General features: G+C 35.5%; 2 protein-coding genes across 2 annotated transcripts; one reads left to right on the plus strand and one right to left on the minus strand.

The window, feature by feature from the left end:
- The first annotated feature begins 1,814 nt into the window (after window positions 1-1,814).
- On the plus strand, window positions 1,815-14,692 carry LOC130747073 (protein DOWNY MILDEW RESISTANCE 6). The gene is made up of 4 exons (XM_057599892.1): window positions 1,815-2,133; window positions 2,656-2,903; window positions 10,277-10,601; window positions 14,179-14,692. Exons 1-4 carry the CDS (start codon window positions 1,936-1,938, stop codon window positions 14,422-14,424), a joined length of 1,017 nt encoding a protein of 338 aa, XP_057455875.1. The 5' UTR covers window positions 1,815-1,935; the 3' UTR covers window positions 14,425-14,692.
- Window positions 14,693-15,448: 756 nt separating this feature from the next.
- LOC130747059 (caffeic acid 3-O-methyltransferase) lies at window positions 15,449-19,541 on the minus strand. The gene is made up of 4 exons (XM_057599881.1): window positions 19,047-19,541; window positions 16,989-17,299; window positions 16,823-16,887; window positions 15,449-16,023 (listed from the first exon to the last, which is right to left on the minus strand). The coding sequence occupies exons 1-4, from the start codon at window positions 19,463-19,465 to the stop codon at window positions 15,721-15,723; spliced, it is 1,098 nt and encodes a 365-aa protein (XP_057455864.1). The 5' UTR covers window positions 19,466-19,541; the 3' UTR covers window positions 15,449-15,720.
- Between the last annotated feature and the right edge of the window lie 1,439 nt (window positions 19,542-20,980).

Raw genomic sequence — 20,980 nt, forward strand, 5'->3', positions numbered from 1 at the left:
GAGGCTTTATCTCACTATGTCACATGAAGTGGATGTAGCCCAATAATCAAGGTAAGTGCGCGAAGCTCAAGGACCTAGTAAACAATTAATACACTAGCTCGTCCCCTATCATAGGATAAGCCCAAAGTTAGAAGATCTAATGATCCATATTAAAGATCACATTGAATACTCATGACAACATTAGACCGTGTGGACTTCACCTCTATAAAAAGAAAGTCATGGAAAAACTGAAGGTACTACCCTCTTCCTGTGCTACCACAGACAAATTCAAATCCACTATGATATATAAGGCAATTTCATCCACTCAATTTTTTTTAGTATCACATAATATTACGTGTATGGTTTGTATTTTTTCTTGCTTTCTGAAAAAATTGATTTGTATTTTTTGCCCCACAATTTTTTATATTATAATATCACCTATCTATTGTCTGTATATGTATATTTCCCAACAACAACAAAAAGTTATAAATTCATCCCTGTCTGCTACTTTCTCTCTCTCTGACTTGGATGTTGCAGTGTCATCATAGGACCTCTCCTGGGTGCCAGTACTGACGACGAAGCTGCACCATCCCACCAACGGAGACACCCTGATCATTCTTGTGATCTTGTTGCTCGTTTCCTCAATCAATACTCATAGAGCCATTTTTTTGGTTACAGTAGGAAAAATAAACGCAAGAAATAGACTAATCCCTAGCGTCTAAATACATTGACGCATAGATAAACGATGGAAGTTGCCCCCAATTTCTCTGCGCTGTCCCCTCTTGAGACGCCTTTCGAGCAAGACAATCCGCTGTGTTGTTCTTTTCCCACGGGATATGAATAAAGGATATTGTCTAGTCCTTCAAACGCCATGCCCTGACCTCGAAGATTGCATCCCGTGCCCAGAAAGTGTCCACTGTCATTGTTCCCTGGAGCACTTGCACTGCCTCCTGGCAGTCAGAAGCACACACCACTGTGCGAACACCAAGGTCCCAAGCTAGTCGTAGACCAAGCTCGATACTCAAAGTTCCACGTTAAAGGCTGAGCCCTGCTCGCAGCTCTCATAAATCGCTGCCTTCCAAGATCCATCTGGTGCGCGGAGCACCGCAGCAACCCCCATCCTACAGGATGTCGAGTTCCAGCTGCCATCCGTTGAGATATGGTATGCGCTTGCATCCACAAAGTTGCTTCCATGTGCGAGTCCAAGCCATCGCTCTTCCGTCGTTGATTCCATGCATTCTCGCCATGTTGATACATCTGTTAAGACATGCCTGAGGACGTGATTCATATGCCACTTCTCCTCTCCAAACACTTCATTGTTATGCCAACGCCATGCCCACCATATCACATCGATTGCTAGTAGGTGCTCGCGGTTCTGCAGCACCGCCTCGAGCCACGCTTGAAACGACTGCCCACTCATAGAGCCAGTTGACTGACTATTCCGATTAATTTCTTCAATTTCATTTCTTTATAAGCAAAATGTATATTGATTAAGGAGAAGGGGTGCTCAACCCATTTAGAAAGAAAAGTTACAACAAATTTGTTAAAAATCCACTTAAAAGAAGTAACACAAGAAGGAAAAAAGAAGAAGTTAATAACCCATCACAATAGAACCAAATCCGAACTAAGCCTTACTCCTACACTGTCCTCTAACCTATAGCGGAATCCTAGTGAAGAACGTGTCTACCCAACATGTATATTCCCAATTTAAATTAAAACCTACGGAAAACAGTAAGTAACCAATGAAATTGCGACAACCTCCATTGTGGGTCAATGTTAAATATAGCTGACCTGAGCTCCAAGTACTCTGCTTCTATTCTATATATATTAATGCATATTCTATGGCCACTCTATATACTCATCTTCCTCGAAGCCCCTCACTCCCACTTCCCAAGTCCCAAACGATTCATTTGTTCCTTTGTGTTTGTACTTTCCCAGTTAATACACCTATAAATAATGGATACCAAAGTGCTCTCTTCTGGAATCCGCTACTCAAACGTGCCGGAGAGTTACATCCGACCAGAATCCGAGCGACCTCATCTCTCCGAAGTCTCTGACTGTGATGATGTTCCTGTCATCGACCTTGGTTCTCAATACAGAACTCAGATTGTTCAGCAAATCGGTGAAGCTTGCAAGTCCTACGGCTTTTTCCAGGTCCTAACAAAATTAATTTTCTCAATTCTTACTTAGTGTAGGTTTGAAAACTCGTTCCAAAATTCTAAAATAACATTGAAGTCAAAACTACGTTAAACAAAAATAAAAACTAATAGAAATTGCTTTCTTTTGTCTATTTTGATTTTACACGCACGTGTTGTGAACGAGTTTTCAAACATACATTTAGATTATGAACATTGTTGTATAAGGGTCCATTTGATCGAAAATAGACATCCCAACTCGTTAAGCAAACTAAATGTTTGTTTAATTTCCAGTTTAAAAGTATTTTCATTTAATGGAAGTTCAAAACTAGCTTCTTTTACGTTTGAGACAAGAAAATATGTGATTTCAAATTCCAATACCCCAAATAGACTTTCTAAACTAAAAATTAAATACAACCTAAAGTCCTGCTACATCAATTCAAACGTGGATGGATATAGGAGATTGTGTTCAACAAAATACAAAATATATTAAAATAATAAAACTAATATGTCAATGTAATACTATTCAATTAATTGACAGATAATCAATCATGGGGTGTGTCTAGAAGCAGTGAGGGAAATGGGTGATGTGGCACGTGAATTTTTCAACCTGCCGGTGGAGGAGAAGTTGAAGTTGTACTCTGAGGATCCTACAAAAACAATGAGACTATCTACAAGTTTCAATGTGAACAAAGAGGCTGTGCATAATTGGAGAGACTATCTGAGGCTCCATTGTTATCCTTTGGACAAGTATGTGCCTGAATGGCCTTCGAATCCTCCCTCATTCAAGTAAGTCCTCTCAAAGTCACACTCTCTTTTTATCTTTATTTGTCTCAGCCACATAAATATGTTAGTGGACAAGTACCGCTGACTAGGTCATGTCACATTTATCATTCGTACTTATCACAGAAAAAGAATTCAATAGCTTATGATTGATTTTTTTTTCTTTTTTTTTTAAGTTTGGTTGAAGTACCCCTTATACTTTGCTTTAATATAAATTTTCTATTGCTTATGATTGATATTAGTTGACGGGTATAACAAATAGGAAAATCATTTATTTGTAAACATACACATATATTGTATACATCTAAATATCTAATAGACATTAAGATTGAGAAGAGGAGAAGAGAGAACATGCATGTATGATGGATGTGAAGAAAGAAAGATAGAGATAAAAGTTTAGTACCGGATGGATGTCTTATAAATTTAAGTATGATTACTGTAACAAATTTCACATACTCCGAATGAAATGTAATCATACTTATTATCCAAAAAGTAAAATAATCTATATATATATATGTAAAGCTCACTTGAGCTTTTGCATTAAACTCATTAGCAAAGAGTATTAAATGCATTAAACCATATAATTCTCAAATTAAAAACTAAAAAAATTTATTGTCAATATTAAAAATTAATTTTGTTAAAAAAAACAGAAATTTTTTTTAGTTTTGCATTTGACAAATATTGAAAATTAAAATTAGTCAATAATAAAATAATATTTTTAATAAATAATGTAGATAAATAGTTTTAAAATTAAAAAGCGCCGCTAAAATGAATTTAAAGTTAACTATAACATATATGTGCATTATTGAAAAAATATCTAATAATAATTTTGATCTATGATATATTAGTAAAAATTACTTATCCATGAGAGGGTTGTCTCATGAATCATTTGCTATTAATAATATTCATCTTTTGTTGTAAAAAAAATTACTTAAGGAAGTATAATAGAGAAAAATAATAATGGTCAAAGTTGAATAAATGTTCGTTGTGAGAGGCATATCCATTTAATGTGATCGTAGAACCTCAAGAGATTATAAGTCTCTTGGCTATCGGCTTTGAGAAAACATTCGAAAACCAAATAAGTTAAATAAATTTAAATTCGCTTGATAATATTTTAAGCTATTTATGTTATCACTTATCATAATTCTAAAATTTAAAATTAATTTATTCTTCTTGACCTTGACAAGTCACAACAAATGACTTTTTTGGTGAAAAGTTGAATTGGGCGAGCCCCCCACACCCTAGAGGAACTTGTCCAGGGACGAACAAGACCTAAAAGAGAGGAACTCGCTAAGGACGAGAGAAAAGACTTAGGAGATTAGGGACCCCCTTAGGGCAAGCGCCAGGGGCGGTTGATGTATGTAAGGGAGTTGAGCCGAGTGAGGTACGACCCAACAAGCCCCATTAGTGGCAAAGTTAGGGTTTCATGTAACCTCTATAAAAGGGGACTTTATGATCATTGCAAAGGATCATTCGGCATTTATTCTAAAGGATTAGGCTATTACTAGACTCATGCTTTACTAGGGTTTGAGGCTTATACCATTCTTGAGTGTTCATTTCCAGAACAAAAGTATAAAAAATGATATTAAAATTTATTTCATGACACTAGCACTTAGCATTTTTTTACGTAATTTAAATATTTCAAATTAACTTAATAATTTTTCATAAATTTTTTTATTTCTAAAAATCATTTCTATGCTAATAATTAAATATCAATAATAAAATTTGAGTAATATTAATTATTTATACAAAAAAATCTAATAATATTTATTGAAATGTCTTAACACAACTTATTTACAATTATAATTAAAAAATATTTGATTATTTATTTAAACTATAATAATTTATATATAATGTTAAAAAATATTGTAAGTAAATCCGTGCAACGCACGGGTCTCCCAACTATTGCCTTCATTGAGAAAACTAACGTGCGAAGCTGGTGTGACTCACTCACTCGTAAGTTTTTTTGGATCCGATGAAATCATCCTCTTCTCACTTAAGGATCTTACCATGTTACATTCATGCATGTGAGGTATTAAAGAATAAGTTTTGGTTGACACTCCTCTCATACCTTCTTGAGAATAATGAAGAAATAACGGGTAATGTGTTGATAAATATGTGGTGAAGAAATCAAGAAAAATAATCAGCACGACATCAAAATTAAAGTTTAATACCTCTCGTGGGCATAAGCGACATAATTGTGGGGTAGTAAACGTGCTCCAAGAGTGTATGTATGTAGTTTAATACCTATAGAGGATATAAGAGATAGAGATGAAGGGTACTGAAGAATTAAATGTGGTCAGGTTCACCTGAAGGAACTAATTTACAAACATTTCTAGGAGTAATATTTATCAATAAAAAAATTGTAGTTCTCCTATAGATACTCCTGTTTAATTATTGGTCTTTACTCTTTAATTTCACACTGCTGCTCACATTCATTTCCACTCGAATTCCATAGTGGTCCATCAAGTCAACTGTGTTGTAGGCATGTATAGTATAGCTGTACGCAAAAAAAATATACTTATTTTCATTTATTTTACAGCAATTTCTTTGGTACTTACTCAAAATTGAAGGGTACTATACCTTTTACTTTGTTTTTCATCCTATCTTTTTTGAAACCATTTTTTTTGTAATTATAATTCATCCTATCTGTCCCCGTAGGATAGTTCAAGAGGTAGGAGCTGAGGGACATATGGGTTGGGTAGGGGAGGTCCAGGATTCGATTCCTGATAAATATAATTTATCTTTCTGATATAAAAAAATTAAATTCTCCTGTCTACTTCCATTCTCATAAATTACCTCCAAAGGTTCAGTTCAGATAGGTCCCAAGGGAAGCTAACTCTGTAGCGGATATCCTTGCTAAGGTCGCTCACGTGTTTGGCTTTGGTATCCAAGTTCTGCATACTCCTTTGGCGGAATGTTGCCATCTTCTGTCCCAGGATAGGGATGAGGCGTTAGCCTCACTCCGTGCTCCTGCTAGTTAGCGTGTTTCGCTTTTCGGGACCTTGCCCCTCCATGTAACAAAAAAAAAATTACCTCCAAATATTGTAAAATATATACCTCTAAAAAGAATTGAGTTCCATTCTCAAGAAATACCTCTAAATAAATAAATAGAGTGTTATTAGTGTAGGAACGAAAGAAGTTTTAAAATATATTTTTCATGATGGCAATGTTTTGGTCATGTTTTGGTTACAAAACATTACCTTCAAAACATTGCCGATGGCAACGTAATGTAATATGATAGTGATGTCAAAAAAAAAATAACACTCACAAATATTGATATATAAACTAGATTAAGAGTTATGATATATACACACACATATCCACTCATTTTCCACCTCTATTTTATATTATTTCTCTTTTCTCAATTAATCAAATCACCTATCACATCTTTACTTTATTTCTCATTTCTTCTTATCTTTCTTCCTCCACTCTCCACACCTAAAAACAAGGTGTGAAGATATAATTATTTCTAGATTAAATATTTCTTTATTTAAATCTATTTCTCTTGACTTTTATAAAAAAAAATATAAAAAATTTAACCATCAGATTAGGTGTAAGCCAGACAGGGGAAGCTAAACTAACGATTCCTTTCTAATTAGAGCATGTTTAGATATATTTTTAAATTTCTTGAATTGATCCCTTTCTAAAATGTGGAAATTTCCAAAATCATATTTAATGAGATAAACAGCTCAGCACATAGATATTTATGACTGGGTTGTGATTTGGCAGTGACGTCACTAGTTATTTGCGTGTTGACGTAATCTTTTTAAATTTTTTTTTAAAGATTTCCAGATCTGCAAGTTTTTAATTTCCTTATCTTAGAAATAGCCCTTCATTGAAAAAAAAGAAAAAGAATAATAGTGTGTACAATATTCACGCTGATTTGATACTTGATAAATAAATATGTAGGGACTCTTGGTCGTTGGTAAGGTGGGTGCTCCTCCCAGTAAAATTGTGAGATGTACAATATAGTATCCCTGTTTATTACGCATGTGGGTTATTTAACCCACAATTCAATAGATCAATCAAATTTTTTATAAATAAATAAATTAATAAAATATTAAAAATTTTCAACTCACTTATCTTTAATATGATTGGAAGATGAGTTATTTAACCCAAACTTTCACATTGGTCATTCAGACAACCCTCACATCTAAACATACAATAGACAATATAGGTAAACTCAAACTCTTAGAGCATCTCCAATGCTAGTTCTTATTTTTTAGTTCTTAGCACTATTTATGTGGGCCTGTATTGCCATATGTCTTTAAGCAACTCTCAAGCAATTTTGCTCCAACCATGAGTTCTTAGTTCTTAATTCTTAGTTCTTACTACTATTCATTTGGTCCCACCAACCACATTATTTATATTTTTTATTTTCATAAAGTAATAAAACAAAACTCATAAAGTAATAAAGTAATTTGGATGAGAGAGAAATAATTAATATTTTAAGCTAAGAACTCAAAAAGCAAAACTCCTTATATAAGAACTGAGTTCTTATTTTTAAGAACTAAGGAGTCCATGTCAGCACCTCCAATGGTAAAGTTCTTAGTTCTTAATTTTTAACTCCAAAATAAGAACTAAGAACCTTGCATTGAAGATGCTCTTAGAATTTTCATTTCCGTTTCTGACTTTGATACAAAAAAACCGGTTCTTAGTTTTTATAAAGGTGAAAGTATGTGAGACTGTTTTAAAAAAACTATCATACATTAAGCCTAGGCTTACGCTAGATTAAGTTTTTTTTTTATAAGCACACCTTAATAGTAAATAATATGAAAACCTTTTCAAAACTGTATATATGGTTGATTTTTTTTTAACACGAAGGGGCATGGCTCCGGAAACGAAACAACAGGATCGCGAAGGGAGGTTAAGGCGAAAAGAAAGAAAGAAAAAGCTAAGGAAAACATAAATCTCCAAAAAAAATTCGGCAGTTTGGAATAAGAGAAATCGACAACTAGAACTTTTTAAAGTCTATATTTTATAATCATCATGTTTAATTTTTACTTAAGAATATTTATGTCATTTTATAGACATTTTTTTTCTTATCTCACTTCTTTTTTCATAGTCTATTAAGCCTAACAATTTGAAAATTATATTATTTCTACACATTTTCTTCCCTTTTTGTCTTTTCTTTTTCTTTCCATTTTTCTTCTACCTAAGGCAAGATTCTTGTCATTCAAAAACTTTTTAAATACAATAGATCGGTCTTCGTAGAATATCTCAAGTGGTAGAGGAACTGGAGATATATAAGTTGAGTAGATGGAGGTCCAGGGTTAGATCAGTGGCGGAGCCAGAACTTTTATTGAGCCTGGGCAAGGTTAAGCCTAAGCTTAACTACCCATACTTGACGTCGGACTCAAGACTTTAAATTGTGATTGTGGTCGCAGTTGCAGGTGTTACGGTATTGCGGTGTTGTGGTGTGAATAGTCTGTTGCAATTCTTAATTAAACACTCAACCCAAACATATAGGTTTTTTTTATAGGCGAATGTTAGTCTTTAGAAATGTTAGTTAAATAGTCTCCCTCCTTCAGGTTCGAACCTGAGACCCTTCCCCATTCATCTCACCCCACCCTTATGTCTCTAGCTTACCACTTGAGCTATCATTCGAAGATACCCAAACATATAGGTACAATCCATAGTTAATAGGTTCGTCATACGCTTCGGTACATGGTACAAGTACGCTGTACGCGAAGTATACATAATCGCTTGTATATATAATTTGATTTAAACTTAAACTTTACTTTAAAAATTCAAAGTTTGTGTATAGTATAGTGTTGATCAAGAGAGTTTTATCACATTAAAAAGTTATATATTTGAATAAATGGGTATTTCAACCCATGGAATAATTACAAAGGATACCCATGGAATAATTACAAACCAGGCCCTCACCTCACCCACGCCTCACTCTCTCGTTTTTTTTTTTTTTTTTTTCAATGGAACAGTTTTCCATAAATAATAGCTAAGTGAGACAATCACATACAATATAATCTAGATACAATAGAAGTGCACCTAGCTCAAGACTAACAACAGTCCACGTGAAGCCCACATGGCTAGTAGAAAAGGACCTACTCCTACTTGAGTGACAAGCGATAGAGAGTACTACCTTGTCTCTGGCCCAAGCAAGTGTAAATGTGAAAGAAAAAATTTGCCCTTTTTCTTTTTTCTATTGGGGCCCAAAATATGATTTGGGCTAAAGAAAAAAAAATAAAAATTGGCCAGAGCCTGGGCACAGGCCCAGGATGGTCAGGCGGTGGATCCGCCTATGGTTAGATTCCTAACGGGTGTAATTTATCTTTCTGATGTACCAAAAAAATAATAATAGATCGGTCTATTTAAATAGATATATTTATACAAGTTTATTTTATTATTATTGCTAAATTGTATTTTTATTATATCTATTGAAATTATTTAATAAGATAGACAAGAGTTAAGCATAGATTTTTTGTAATGAGATCATGATGGTGTTTGGCACATGGTACTTCATTCATGTCTTTTATAAAAATCTCACTCGAGTCTGCCTTCGATCTTCTTGGTTCAAGACGGGATTGGGGAGAGTAAAATGAAATCTGTTGTCGCCCGACTCCGTTGCCATCCTAAATCATTAATAGAAGTATAGTTTCGAAATTAATGATCCTTATTGATTACTTATTGAAGGAGTATAATGAGAAATTTTCAGAAATTGCAAAAGAATCATGCTATGCTTGAGCTTGTGCATTTCTCCCGGAAGTGAATAGTCGAATTGGATTCTGTTGGAATGTGAAAGTTGGAGAAGCTTAAGCTAAGCTGTACATAAACTCAATGTCATGGCTACATGATATCTGTGTGACTGTGAAGTGTGAAGTATGCTGTATGCCTAAAGGAGGGGTGAAAATAAGATCATTATCAAAATTTAGGGTTTAATTCTTAAATAATTTAAAACTAATTATAGCCAATCATTTTTTTTGTTTTGCAAGTAGAGCCAATCATTTCAAGTAGAGCATCGAGGGAACATTTTTAAATTGTTCCATCATATAATTTCTGTCTAGACTCTTGGAAACAAAATGTATGTGTAGACTAGAATTATTAGGATGTTGAATCATTGAACTAACAACATATTTGGATCCACATTTGAACATCCCACAATCACTCCCCCCTCAGGCCCTCCCCCACCCACTTCTAGTAGTTTCTTCCATATCACTTCTCCCACATGTTTGACTCAATTAATACCAAGTTGCTGATTCATATACCACAAAGTGCATGGATTAACTGATGCGAATTGTTTTAGCTTAAGTATAGGTTTCGGGTTCAAGTCCATGTAAATGTAACATTCAATACTCTTATAGATGGACTCCCTGTTTTTCTAACTTCTAAAATGATAATTGGTTTGATGTTGGCAGGGAAATTGTGACAAATTACTGCAAAGAAGTTAGGGCATTGGGGTTCCGAATAGAGGAGTACATATCAGAGAGCTTGGGCCTAGAAAAAGATTACATAAAAAATGTTTTTAGGGAACAAGGGCAGCACATGGCAGTGAACTACTATCCACCATGCCCAGAACCAGATCTTACTTTTGGATTGCCAGGGCACACCGACCCAAATGCACTCACTATTCTGCTCCAAGATTTGGAGGTTACTGGCCTTCAAGTTCTCAAAGATGGCAAGTGGCTAGCTGTTAATCCTCAGCCAGATGCCTTTGTCATTAACATAGGTGACCAACTACAGGTAAACTACTACTTCATAATGTGCAAACCTAATTTGGTAACTCAATTTAGGAGATGTTGGCTTATACAAAATCATCATATCTAGAAACATGTTTGATTTTTCTTGAATAAGGTATCAATTTCAAGACTTTATAAAAAAATTAGCGGAAGAGCTAAACCGCACCTGAATGTGGACGTCGAAGATTCAAATAAAATTGTCTCTGATAAAGCATACATATGCGTTGGATAGTAAAAACAGTAATGATACTTGTGAGCTCGTTTGACACATTGTACAGGGGCGGATCCAGACCTTATATATTAGTGTGACTAAACATAAAATAAATTATATACTAAAATATATTGAAAATATTTTTTTTTAAAAAAGAAATATTAGAGATAAAACCATGAGAGGAAGGCATCCAAGAGATATTATTTTTTTGGCTACCCAACATTTAGTCACATTATGTAGTATGTACCCATTATAATGGTGTTTAAGATGGTTGAGAATACATTATTCAATAAAAGAGTAATTGTGCGAAGGCATCCATGCATTTCTCAGCAAAAAATTAAGAAACTCACCAATGAGTCGTCCATAGGTCTGCCCATCCTTGCAAGAAAATATAGCCTTCAAAGGTAGCAAAACAGTCAATCAAAGTCTTCAATATATTGCATAAGAGGCAAGTTTACCTTTATGAAGGAATTTATCCAGGAAATTGGCATCAGTCCCATTTAGCAAAGTCCAGTACTGATGATATCAGTTTTTAAAGTTTAAGACATGCAAAAAAAAAAGACACAAACAAACAATTTTTTTTAGATAACTGTTCATGAATGAACTTTCAATCAGTAGACCAATGAAAATAACTAAGTGTGTTTGTATTGCACGAGTGAAAAATAAGATGTCTTTGATACATACAGAAGACCCCCTTTTATAGTAGGTGAGTCTCCAACCCTAGCTCTCATTCCTATTACACAGTCCATTGACTAAAACGGTCGGATCGCACTGATCAGGGTGGACTTCTTGATTTTCCCGTCGGTCATGATGTGATGGCGAGTCATCCGTGTTGTGATTGCGAGTCGTCCGTATTGTGATTGTGAGTCATCCGTAATCGAGGTTCTGAGTCATCCGTAACTGAGGGGGACCTGACTGTAGCATTGACTATGTCGTCATTCGCGGTTGAGTGAGTCTTTGGTCTGGTCAAAGCATCATGCCCGTGTTGCCCTACGGTATTTTTGGATGGATGGGCCTCTTGGAGTAACAATACCGGCTCGGTGTCAATGTTATGTCTGCGCGGCCCAGCCTTGAGACGACCCGGATGTGTCCCCTGGAATGGTCTGTCCAGCCTAATAATGATGTCTCATCCGATCCAAATCACGGAGCGGTCCAATAACTAATGAATTGCATTTAAATTTAGCACAAAGGGTGCTAAGCCCCAATAAGAAGAAATAAGAGAAAATAAACTAAAAATCAAAGGATCTATAAATTTCAAGCCAACCCAAAGCTTAAGCTTGAAACAAAAAACTACCCGCAAAACCAAATGCCCACCGTTCATTACAATATCACCCAATACCCATCAAATACCAGACATCCAACAATCCCAAAAAAACAAGTTTACAATAGAGCTGAGCTTCCCACAGCGAATTAAAGAATGAAGTAGTTGCCAAATCCCACCGCCTACTGCCTCGACTAACATCATAGGGAAGAAAGACATGCCCACGTGTTGGAAGAGAAAGTATCAAAGAAGGCAGGTAAAAGTTGAGCCACACCTAGCCTTAGAGTGGGTCCGCCCCTGACGTCGTTTTAGGCATGATAATATAATCTTATACAATACATATAGACTTATCAAGTGTTTGGTGCTAACATTGTATTGTATAAACTTATACATCAATCCTCTCTTATACATTAAGATGACAGATTACTTAAGCCCCGTTTTGGAAAAACAGCTTAATTAAGCACTTATGATCATAAGCGCTTATTCATAAGCTATTTTAAAAAATTTATTGAAATAAATTGAAAATAAGCTATATATAAGCATAAGCTCTTTTTCATAAGCTATCATGAATAACTTATGAAATTAAGCTCAAAACAGTTTATGGTAGACATAAGCTCTCCTAAACACGGTCATAAGCGTTTAGGCTATCAGGTAAGTTCAAATAAGCACTTCCAAACGGGGCCTTAATACACCCTATAGATGATGGGTAAGGCATGGTAAGATTGTCATGTATAAACCAACCCCACAACCCTCCACTATCGCCACCACACCACCTTCCACCACCGCCGCAACCGTCGCCGCCGCCACCGTTGTTGTTGTCGTCACTATCACCACTGCCATCACATCACCCACCACCACCGTCCACCGCCACCTCCACCCCTACAATTACCTTCCACCACTACCACCACCGCTGCCGCCTCCACCACCTCAACCGTCATTGTCATCGCCGCCACCAATAGATACCGCCATGACCCACCACCACCTCCACCGCCACAACCACGTTCCCTCCACTGCCGCCACCACCACTATTGCCACCGCCACAACCATCATCACCATCACTTCCAACACCAACATTGCCACCGCCACAACCACCTTCCCTCCACTGCCGCCACCATTGACTACCACCGCCACAACCCTCCACCATCGCCACCATCACATCTCTCCACCGCCGCCGCACTACCATCATCACCATCACTTCCAACACCGTCGTCACCCTAACCACCATTCAGCCACCACCACAAGCACCACCCTCCATCACCACCATTGTCATTATTGTAGCCACATCGGCCACCACAACCACCTTTACCATCCGCTAATCATCTTCATTTTTGTAATATATATCATTATTCAATATTTCACAAAACATAAGTTTATATTAATTTAAATAAAATGACAAGTTATACAGTGTATGACGAAACGCCTTATAGTATTAAAATTTTATCAAGCCTAATAAAATCAGTCATAATACTCTCAGACCTTATACTATACAACATATCAAACGGGCCCTAGATATACAAACAATTCAAACACCCAATATATATTATGTGTTTCTCTCCATCTCTTTGTTTTTTTCCTTTTTATACATCACATTAATTGCTTCTCCCTATTCATTTCTTTTTTTATTCTAGGTGTCTGTTGGATGTTTGCACCATGCAAATGTTTACAAATCATTTAAAAAAACTATCTAAGGTCTCAATTAATTGATTTGTCCCTTCAAGTAAAAATACTTAAAAAAAAAATTGTGGTATTAGCATTTTTGTGCCAAGAGCGAGGTTGGTTTCATTTTTAGGCTAGAGATTATCACCAACTGTGTAGATTAATTGATGTGGAGTTGTATATATCTTAGTTTAGGGTTTATGTGAATGAAACACGTTAAATACGTGGTATGAAAAGTTTTACCACACTTAATGAACTAGTGATCCTACCCGACTCAAATATATTGATTAGTGTTCAGCCCACTCTTGCGGTTGCCTTTAGACCTATGGACCTTAAAGTGCACATGATTGGGCATGTTATGCTAAGCCCTCTAAACCCTAAACCAATCCATGCACAGCTCTTACTACCTCATGTTTTGACATTCATTTTGCTGTTACCTTTGAGTGGTTGCAGGCTCTGAGCAATGGAATTTACAAGAGTGTCTGGCACCGTGCTGTGGTGAATGTTGAGAAGCCAAGGCTTTCAGTGGCATCATTTCTGGTTCCAGCTGATGAGGCCTTGATAAGCCCTGCAAAACCACTCACAGAAGATGGATCTGGAGCCATATACAAAGGATATACCTACCCAGAATATTATAAGAAGTTCTGGAGTAGGGACTTGGAGAAAGATCACTGTTTGGAATTTTTCAAAGTCAAGTAAACTTTATGGCCTGATTATCAAGAAATGAAATAAGGATGATATAGCAGGGATGGTGTTTGGCAAAATGATTATTATGATGTGTTGTCTTTCACTCTCCCTTCTTCCTACCCAATCTTCACTCATATAATAATTGTCAATTCCCTTTTGCTTTTGTTGTTTTGTTGTTATTTGTTTATTTGAAATTAAAGTTGGTCGCAAAACTTTATGTGAGACAATAATAAATTTCTCATGAATTTATATAGCTGCAAGAATCATTGGCTTATTCTTATTATAGGTGAGAAAAACCTAACCTATTTCAACTACCAAGAGCAGAATGCTATTGTCCAAATCACAACATGCCAATTTATTCCACCTTCTAACTTATGCTTTTAACCAGCTTCAATTTTTCTTTAATTACATATGTCCTTCAATTATCAACACTTCTAAACCACTTTTTGAAATCCTTTATCAAGCTGCCAACAGTTATCAAACTTAACTGATTTTAGGCACCAATTCAGATGCCATGCTTAGGAACAAGTGAATAAGCAAGCAACCATACATTACTTTTCAGTGCTCATTGAGCTATTGAACTCAAACTGTTATTGGAAGAAGGAAATTATCCAATCTACCAATCGAGTGTGATGTGAATGAACTTTCATCTCAATCTATATGAAGAGTTTGGTTCACTTTTTATCTTAAAGCTAGCTAATGTTTATTTCATGGGTGTCAATGGAGATCCAGACATTGGCTTAAACCATCTGGTTTGAGCTAAGTAAATCTTCTTCCTAAGATGGGAGGTCTACTAACATCATATCCACAATAAACTGTTTATTCTTCCATCTTAATGAGCTAGACCTATTTCTTTCTTCTAAACTTGCCATCACACTGAAACCCCTTCTCTGTCTATTCAACAAGGTGATGGATTTGCCACCAAGGAAAACTAAAAGCATACTCATTGGAATTTTATTGCTACATATGCGTTTGTATTGGTAAATAATCTAATTAACAAAAAAAAAAAATCAGCATTAAAGAGAAAACATAAAGCTAGAATCCACAACATGAAACTTGTTATTTCATATAGGCAGTATACAAAGAACTTCTTTCACTATTTTTTCCTACTTTGTTTAAGAGAAAATCACATATTTCTGGGGAACCTTTCATAAGTAGCACCTCAACCACAATCTGAACCCAAATGCAACCGATATGAATTCACAACAAAGAGCTTAAGTACCAATTCAAACCAAAGAGCACTTATTGGAGCTTATTTAATGCATTTTCTAGTATATAAACTCCAATAAGTCTGTATCCAAATGGACTCTAAACCTTCTTGAGAAATTCCATGACATAAGAGTTGAAAGCGCAACACAGGACTTGGAATCCTTGGAATCCAGCACCCTTAGCAAGAGCCTCAAACTCTTTCTCTGTTCTCTCTTTCCCTCCTGGATTGTGAGCCAACATGATGACATCAATGTGAACCACACCTTTTGTAGCTAAGCTAGAGTCTGGAGCCACTGGAAGAATGCATTCTGCCACAATCACTTTCCCGTTGTCTGGGAGTGCCTCGTAGCAGTTCTTCAAAAACTTCAAGCAGTGCTCATCACTCCAATCATGACAAATCCACTGAATGTACATAAAGAAATTAACACCATTAGCATAAACATGTGAACATTATTAGAGATATGAAAAAGTAAAGACTAAAACTTGATTCTACGTTCCTAGACTAAAACAGGAAGTGATTACTATGGTCTATTGAGCCTCCCATAAAACCAACTTTTTTAGATAAAAGTTTTAGACACTTTTTTGTTGTTGGAATAGTTATTCTCACTTTTTTTATTGGTTGAGATTCTTGAGGTATCTATTAAAGTATCGAGTTTCGCTCCTAATTTAAGTTCTATATGAATTTTAACTAAAAAGAGAGTGCGGGAAAAAAGTTTAATAGAAAAATAGTAGCTTTTTATCATATGAGATTATTGAAGTAAGTTTGTAACCAATTAGCATCCTCTATAGCCTTCTGCAGCTTCTGCAACACGGACAAATAAACATAAATTTTTTAATTTAATAAAAAAAGTTTAGATTGATCTTAACCATTAATTGTAAAACTCAATGACCATGGCTGTGCAGGAGGGATTTGTGGAGAATAAGTGCTGTGGAGGATACAAATTAACTATCAACACATGACCAAAATGAAAATAGCTTCTTTGTTTTTAAGGACAAAAAAAATGAAAAAAGCTTAAATATGGTTTTTTTATCACTTCTTATATATGGCTTAAGTGGTACTCTTTTACTTTTTGCTAACATTTTTGGCCACCAACTTCTTTATCTAACTTCCATCAATAAACAAGCACAAAGAAAAAGGCCCATACTGGTTAAAGTAGGTAAGAAAAAAAAAAGTGAAGGGATTTCAGATTTAAAAGTGTACCTTCATGAAAACGGCATCAGCTTTTGGGACACTGACAAACATGTCTCCACCAACATGCTCCACTCCTACACGAAAAAACCAATGTCAATTCTAAATGATTAATATCTCAACAAAATGTCAAAACCAAGCAATTAAATCAGTGAATATATGAAGTTAAAAACACAACCTGGATAAGATGGAGCATCTTCAATGACATGGGGCAAATCAAAATTGATGCCCTTTATAGTCGGATACTTTGAGACAATCATGTTGATTACAGCTCCAGTTCCACCACCTACATCAACCAGAGATTTAAGACCCTCAAAGCCTGTGTAGGTCTCAAGAATTTTCTTCATTGTGATGGTAGAGTGATCTGACATTCCCTTGTTGAAAACCTTGTTAAACCTTGGATCTGTCCCATGGTACTCAAAGGCTGTCATTCCATATGCCTTGTTAAATGGAATGCCCCCTTCAAGAACTGCATCTTTCAAGTGGTACCTACAATACAAGAACACAATCAATTCAACCCCTTGCTTATAGTAAATATTTTTAAATATTTAAAGGTTGTATTTCAAAATATCTTATGAGGCATAACTAATTTTTTTAGTGAATTTTTAAATAGTTAAAAGGCGTGTACAGATGCATTTCATTCACTTAGATGTATTTGATAAATGATCGAGTGAATGATCAAATTGGTTCATGAAAGTGTTAGGCTCTAACCAGATCGTTTCTTGAAGAAAATAACTCATGCAATTTAAATTGTCGGTTAGATTAGTCCTTGAGGTCACATAAAATGTCGATCAAGTTAGTCTCCATAGAGACTAATTTGACCAACATTTTAGATAATCAAAAAGTATTTTCTTTTTCTATAAATGTACTAACCAAACCCCAACATTTTGGAGATTATTTTTTGATAACATGGAGAATTAATTTGATCATTCACTAAAATATGATTATAAGCAATGTTATATGACACGCCAACTTTTTGTCGTGTTATGCATGATTCATGTTTCCAGGCAGTTCTAAACCGCCAAAAATGTATAAGCTGTCACAAATTGCAAAAACCCAAAATGAAAATTTCTAGCGATTTTCACATAACAAGCGGTTTGAAACCGCCACAAAATGACATTGTGCATTACACGACAGACACCCTTTCGTGTAGTGTAGCATTTTTCTATGATTATAGTGCACGAGTCATTACTTATATCATCAATTAACAAAGCCCTCGCAATTGAAATATCTAAGTTTGTTCAACTACTCAACTCAAGTGTAAAAGGAAAACCCAATATAGTCTTTTTTTTTTTGTCAATAACCGAATATATTCTTAAGTTGATAAAAAAAGTTGGACCATTATGGAATTGTCCTTCTGTTCATATTGGAAGCCCAACACAAAAGGATTGGTTCACACTTCATCGTGGTAGGTGATTCGACCAAAAAAAAAAGTGGTAAGTGTGAAAGTCACACTGGGGTCCCAGTTGCTGTGATTTCATATTTGAGGCTCTGACCTTTCAGTGTTCGTGGACAACAATAGTCTTCCATATAATCAAAACGGTTGGACTTTTTACATCCAAAAGCTTACGCCACCCCATTCCCATTAAGCTAATTAATTAAAAATGTTTCTTGCTTAAAAATACTTTAAATTTATCAATTAAATCATAAGCAAGAAACAATTTTTATGGAAGATAAAAAAATAAACAAATTTTAAAAAATGGAATTGTCTAAATGACTAAAGATAAAAAATTTGGTTAAATTACTTAGTGGACTAATAATATTTTAATACTCCCTCCGTCCCTAATTATAAGCTAAAGTTGTAAAAATCACGCTTATTAAGAAAGTCTTAATTGATGCATTGGTTTTCAAAAAAAAGGTACAACTTTCCATGTCTACCCCTATTTAAGATAGCACTTTTTAATCATTATACTACTAATAGTGCTCTACTACCAATAAATGCAAGGATAAATATGGAAAGAAATATTAGCTTTTACAACTTTAGCTTATATTTAGTGACAAAACATAAGTCTCAACTTTAGCTTATAATTAGGGACGAAGGGAGTAATACTTATGATAAACAGGTTTCATATTTTATTGACAACCCAATTTTTTTTCACCTAAACTCCTTAACCAAGATAATATTCATTTAGCTCTATATCTAATCAATGTGAGTGAGACTTCTCAACAATTGTTTTATAACATAGGAGTAAAGAAAAGGTATAGAGAAAGATCAATAAGGTGGAGTAAAATTTACCAGCTTTCCATGAGAACCTTGTCCTGATTCATAAGATTAAGAGCAGAAATCGAAACACCATCTTCATTCTTAACCAAGTACTTGGCAACAGGGGCAAGACCATACAGCCTCTGCACCTTCCCATCCTGTTCAGTTCGAACAGAGCAAGTGAGGATGTTGTAGCAGGCCAAGAGGCGGAGCATGCGGTCGAGCACGGTGGGCGCGTCAGGGTTGGTTGTGGGAAGCTGAGAAGCTATTTCAGCTGGGGAAAGCTGAGCTCCGGTGCCAGCCTTGGCTATGAACTCCAAGAGATCAAGCTCAATGGCTGATTTCAGAACCATGGGGAGAACAGAGGCGCTGGCTAATTGCATGGCGAAGAGGTTCGCTTCTTCGTCGGAGACATGGGTTGGGGTTATCTGGGTTTCACCGGTTGAACCCATGGTTGAGAAAACAAAGGAATGAGTGGGATTTGATTTTGATTTAGAAGAAGTGTTTTGTTGTGTGCACTAGGACAAGGTACAAAGTGGGTATATATGAGCATAGAAAAGATGGAGAAAGAGGTTTGGTGGGTATGGTCCATATGCCCCACCTCAACCACCGCAACGAGGACCTGCTATCAGGATTTTGGGTTTCCTATAGTAAATACGCATTGTTCACACGTTAATTAAATTCCATCCAATAAAGTTTTCTTCACACTTAAAAATGTTAGAAAATTTTATTTTCTATATTTGGTCGGCTACTAATTTATGAAAATTGGTTGAATAGTATCTTGATGTTTCATAGAATATTCATCTTGTGATATTGGAAATCACATATGCTAAGTATACATGAATAATGTAACCTATGGTTAAATGAAACCTTGATGGATAGGAACCATTCAGACTATGTCGTGAAAGAGTATGGTTTGAGAGCATTGTGACTCCTCATGAGATGATGTATGTGAACTATTGTAACCCTACTTGAAAGGGTAGGTTTCCTCTCCACTCTCTCTCTCTATATATATATATATATATGACTTGAGTTATATGATTACAGGATGATGATATTCTATTATCTCAAATCTCATCAAAGTTGAGGAAGAAGGAGAGGATGATACTATCCTGTAAACTAAGTCATCCAAGTAGATCAAAGGCTTGAAACATCAAGTCAAGTTACAATGGATACTAGAGAGGTATGTCATCATCCCTTTGTCTTAAACTATTGAGGTCCTAAATTCATGCAACGATGATCCTATATGAATGATTCATGTGTCTTCGGTATTGTGTTTTGTGAGTCATGATGTTTAAATTACTAACAAAAAATACACTTCAACCCATTTGAAAGAGATTTATGGGTCGATGCGTTTTTAGCATGTTCATCGTGAAGTAATTTTGCTTGCGGATTACTTGACTCAAGTGGCTACTCATTTTCCTCTGAGGTTGCACTTGTTTACCTCTTTGTTTGGGGAATGTCACAAAATCATTGCCCAAGATAACTTAGGGGTTGTGCCTATTAATCCTGTTGTCGCTCTTGTGTAGTGTTTTGCCTTTTGTCAGGGTGTAGCCCTTCATTTTTAACAAAAAAAATCTTGATACATGAAAGAAAAAAAGAGAAATGCGAGATATGATGGGTGATGTAATATAAATAGAAGTTAGAGATATGAAAAGAAAGAAAGTGAAAATGAGTTGAGAAAAAAATTAGGCTGAATGAATCATAACTCAATTGCATCGGATGCACCATTGAAATGTTCCAATTGTTGGAAAATATTATTCCAATTCTTTTTGAAATCTGCCCGCTGCATTATTAATTTGAAACGGGTACATAGACCTCAAAATTAGAGAGTACAAAAAGGTTGGCCTTAGAAGGAACCTACTCAATCCACACTACTTGAGAAAAAGATTGATAATCTAGCCACCTTGGTTACTCAATTGGCCATGAACCAGAATAAACCTCCGCAACAGGCGAGAGTTTGTGAC

Source organism: Lotus japonicus, chromosome 1, assembly GCF_012489685.1.
Source record: "Lotus japonicus ecotype B-129 chromosome 1, LjGifu_v1.2".
Lineage (NCBI taxonomy): Eukaryota > Viridiplantae > Streptophyta > Magnoliopsida > Fabales > Fabaceae > Lotus > Lotus japonicus.

Coding starts and splice junctions, on each gene's coding strand:
- LOC130747073 (XM_057599892.1), top strand. CDS start 1,936: ATGGATACCAAAGTGCTCTCTTCTGGAATCCGCTACTCAAACGTGCCG. Junction 2,134..2,655: donor AGTCCTACGGCTTTTTCCAG/GTCCTAACAAAA, acceptor ATTAATTGACAG/ATAATCAATCATGGGGTGTG. Junction 10,602..14,178: donor ACATAGGTGACCAACTACAG/GTAAACTACTAC, acceptor GAGTGGTTGCAG/GCTCTGAGCAATGGAATTTA.
- LOC130747059 (XM_057599881.1), bottom strand. CDS start 19,465: ATGGGTTCAACCGGTGAAACCCAGATAACCCCAACCCATGTCTCCGAC. Junction 16,888..16,988: donor AGATGCTCCATCTTATCCAG/GTTGTGTTTTTA, acceptor TTTTTCGTGTAG/GAGTGGAGCATGTTGGTGGA. Junction 16,024..16,822: donor CTGATGCCGTTTTCATGAAG/GTACACTTTTAA, acceptor ATGTACATTCAG/TGGATTTGTCATGATTGGAG.